This window comes from Malus sylvestris, chromosome 17 (assembly GCF_916048215.2).
Source record: "Malus sylvestris chromosome 17, drMalSylv7.2, whole genome shotgun sequence".
Lineage (NCBI taxonomy): Eukaryota > Viridiplantae > Streptophyta > Magnoliopsida > Rosales > Rosaceae > Malus > Malus sylvestris.
The window spans coordinates 21,487,383-21,491,179 of NC_062276.1; the positions used below are offsets into that span (position 1 = coordinate 21,487,383).

At 41.3% G+C, this 3,797-nt stretch overlaps 1 protein-coding gene across 1 annotated transcript; it reads right to left on the reverse strand.

The window, feature by feature from the left end:
* Positions 1–554: 554 nt before the first annotated feature.
* On the reverse strand, positions 555–1,359 carry LOC126609872 (uncharacterized). The gene has a single exon (XM_050277803.1). It carries the CDS (start codon positions 1,252–1,254, stop codon positions 634–636), a length of 621 nt encoding a protein of 206 aa, XP_050133760.1. The 5' UTR covers positions 1,255–1,359; the 3' UTR covers positions 555–633.
* Between the last annotated feature and the right edge of the window lie 2,438 nt (positions 1,360–3,797).

Consider the following 3,797-nt stretch of genomic DNA (forward strand, 5'->3'; position numbering starts at 1 on the left):
TTTATAAAGTATGCATGCATTTGTCGTATGTTGTCAATTATTACTTGTACTGCAATTGTAACAATATCACTTTTTTAAATATGAAAAAATCAATAACAAGTTCATGTGGAAATCATGCACGTTATTTGCATCCGAATGATATACAATATGATATGTTTCAAATTAAAAGTGAGAAAATTAAGAAATAAGATCAAATAAATTATTAACTTTCCCCAGCTGGTTCCTGCAGTCTCTATATGCTGTACGAACTGGTACCCTGAGATGAATATACTGTACCTTTCTTTCTTGTAATTTTATATTCCAGATCCAGACATATACGGGTTTGAAGGTTGGAATCTGCTTACGATTTTAAAAATAATCGAATTTGAAGGTTAATTTTGAAGAAGAAAACACATAAGGGTAAAAGCCAAAAAATTTGGAATGGCCAACATTTTTTTTATTTTTTATTATATTTTTGTGCTTTCTTAAGCAGTTTCTTCAAGAACATAGAAATCAATCAAGGACTTAAAAGCTGAAATTAAGAAAAAACAACAACTGCAGTTTGACACAATTAATGAAACTAATTAAGCGACTTCTCTTTTATTATTTATCAACAATAATATAAGATGTACTCAAATCTTCAAAATATAGGATTTACTCATGCATTCTCCTCTGCTGCCACAAATTCTTATAAAACTTCTCTATAAACTCCTCCGCCGCTTTATCTACGTGGCTATCCTCATCGGCCTCCCTCAAAGGAAATGGTGAGTCCGTTATCCTTAGTTGGCGGACCATAGGGCTCTTTCCAAACCCGGGAAGCACCGGTGATGCTGCCACGGATGCCACCGTCTCCACAGCCAACAAATCATTATTCAACATCTCCATAACCGCCTTAACGGCACCTGCGGTCGCCATCTCATCATCCTGAGTTAGCTGCGCGTGAGCACATGTGAAAAAGTTGTTGCGATTGTTGTGGTGGCGGCGCTTGCCCATGAGGTGAAAAGGGTAGTTGGGGGTGTTGCTGCAGCTGAACTCATACTCTTGTGGGGCGGCAGAAGAGGTGGTGCTGCTGTAGTGGGGGTGGTAGTGGTTGTGATGATGATGGTGGAACATGAGGTTGCTTAGGGCTTTGCTGGCGAGTTTGCCACGCTTCATCATCATGTTGAGGTCGAGTAGGAGCTTCCGCTTTGAAATGCCCTTTTTTAGCATGAAGAAAGCTACACGTACTATACTCCATATTCTCCTAGCAATTACTGGTAGATTATTTTGTTCCATTTTGAAGGGTTTAATTTTATTTTCTCAATTTGAGAGAGAGAGAGAGAGAGAGAGAGAGAGAGAGAGGATTAGAGAGAGTTGTTGGGTGCAAGTTCTAAAAGAAGGGGGAGGGGGTATTTAAAGGTGGATACGGAGGTGGTGGAAGAGAAGAGAGTTGGGTTTGTATTTTTGTTTGAATAAATAATGTTTTTCAAAATGGTCCAAAAAGTAGGGTTTGTATTTCAATTATGCACTAGCTAGAATGGCTTGTTGTGGAGCGGATACCTAGATTTTTAGTTTTGCTTTTTTGGTTGCATAGATTTTTAGTGTTACTTTTCTTTAGAGACCAAACATGCATGCACTACTACAAAATGCCTTTATTGTGTCGGTGGTTGTTGTAGATGCAAATTTTCTTCTTCTTGATCTTGGACGATTTTGCACCTACAAAACAACTAGCACCTTAGGTTAAGGCCAAAAGCCTCATGCGCCCACGATGAATTGGGGGGGGGGGGGCCTTTGGCCGAAGAACCTCCGATGCCAAAGTTAGAATTTTAGAGAGAAAAAAGTGTTTAGAGTGTTTGGGATTTTTTGTAAGAGAATTAGCCTTAGTGTTTGGTGAAAATGGGAACCAATATATAGGAGAGGAAGGGTATGGCCGGCCATTAGGCCAAGGATGAGTTATTTTGGGAGGTTATGGAGATAATGGGCTAGTTATTTTGGGGGGTTATGGAAATAATTGGCTAGTTAATTAGCAAATAATAATAACCTAATTAACTAGCTATTTGAATGTCATAAAAGGGGAAGAAAATGGTAGCAAAAAACAGAAAATAAAAGGCATGGCCGGCCCTAGTGGGTAACCGGCCTTTGGTAAGTTTTTTGGTTATAATTTGGTGGTTTAATTGATAATTAAGGGATTGATTAGGTAATTAATCCCTTAATTAGTCAATTTTAGGAAATATGAAAGGAATATATTATTTAGCTAATTTATTACCTAAATAATGGAATATAGAACATATAGAATAAATTAGATTTTGGGAATTACCTTATAGAAAGGATTTGGTGAAATAGGTTTTAAATTGTTACCTATTTTGGGCACTTTTGACTTGGTTGAAAGATGATTACCCATTGCTCGCGCGTAGAAATCCCGGTATCCCTCAAGGGTATTTTTGTCCTCTTTTGTTCAAAAGTCCACGTGTCGCCTAGTGAATATTTTTGGCTCCACAAATGCCCCCACACCTGTTGGGCTGCTTGAAAAAGGGGCAACAGGTGTAGAGATCTTCTTGCTTCAGGAAACGTAGGATTGCTTCTTATTGTGATGATGATTCTCTCTTTAATTGGAAATTAGGTCCTTCTAGGAAAGGGAAATAAACTTCTCTCAAAGCTTATTTAAGTCCACCTTAAGTGGGTTATTAAATCAACTTTGGAGAGCAATTTATTCTACCCCACAAGAGAGAGAAAGTTAGAGGATATTTGTTCCCCCTCCTCTAGCAATCTTCTACATCTTGCCTGTGCAAAGGATCGTCTTTCGTTGATTTCTTCGTCTTCTCCGTGCCACACCGATGTAAGAAAAATTTAATTGTTCTTGCCTTCTTCTTGGATTAGTGCTATTGCAGGGCAGCCGTCGGGGTGATGCGGCACGTCGGCTGGTAGGGGCCAGGAGTTGGCTTGGCATGGGCCGAAGAGATGTCGTGGCAAGGACCACTGCTTGGGCAGCTTGGCTTGGCTTGAGCTAAGGGCAGCTTGTGTGGCTGGGGTCGCGGATTGTGGCGCTAGGGCGCAGTGCTAGGCGAGCCGCATGGCTCATGTCCTTTGGGCTCTTAGACCTGACTCGGGCCAGGCTGGCGATTGAGAGAAATAAGGAGATTGTGGGCCTCATGGGCTGCTGGAATGTTAGGTATGCAGGCCTCTTGCTTGCTAGTCCGAGAGGAAAAAATGAGGGATAAGCTAGTATAGGTTGAGCTCTCATGCTGAGTATCGTGAATGGCATTGTTGAAGGTGGAAAAAGAGATCTTCCCCGCCTGTACAAGAGATGCCGGTTAAGAAAAAACTGAAAACTTCATCCGTTGTTTGTAAGGGTACGCCAACTGTCGAGAGGCCTGTGATTGACATGATTTCTTCCAATGGGAAGAGAAATGAGGCTGCTAGATTTGAGCATATGGCACTAGCCATGTCGAGAATGGCTTGTATGATTGCTGATAGAATTTCTCAATGTAAAGGTCCTTTCATGCCCCCAGTGCTAAAGTTTGTACCAAGACATCCGTTGAGAGCCAAGTCTGGTTCATATTTGGAGAAGCTTGCTATTTGAAAGAGCAATGAGATGGACTATGCTGCTAAGGTGGCGCCAAGGCCCACTTCCTCTGCTACCGAGACTGATTCTCCTGCTGGGAAGGAAGAGACTGCTTGCGTGGGCAACTGTGAGAAATCCACTAAGCCTGCTTCTGGGGAGGCTAATGAGATCTGTGTGCTCTTGAAACCAGATCTGCTTAAAGATATAGATGTATGTGCCAAGTTTGTTGATGGCGTTAGAAATGTTTGCTTTCTCAAGTTCCTTTGCGAAGCATACG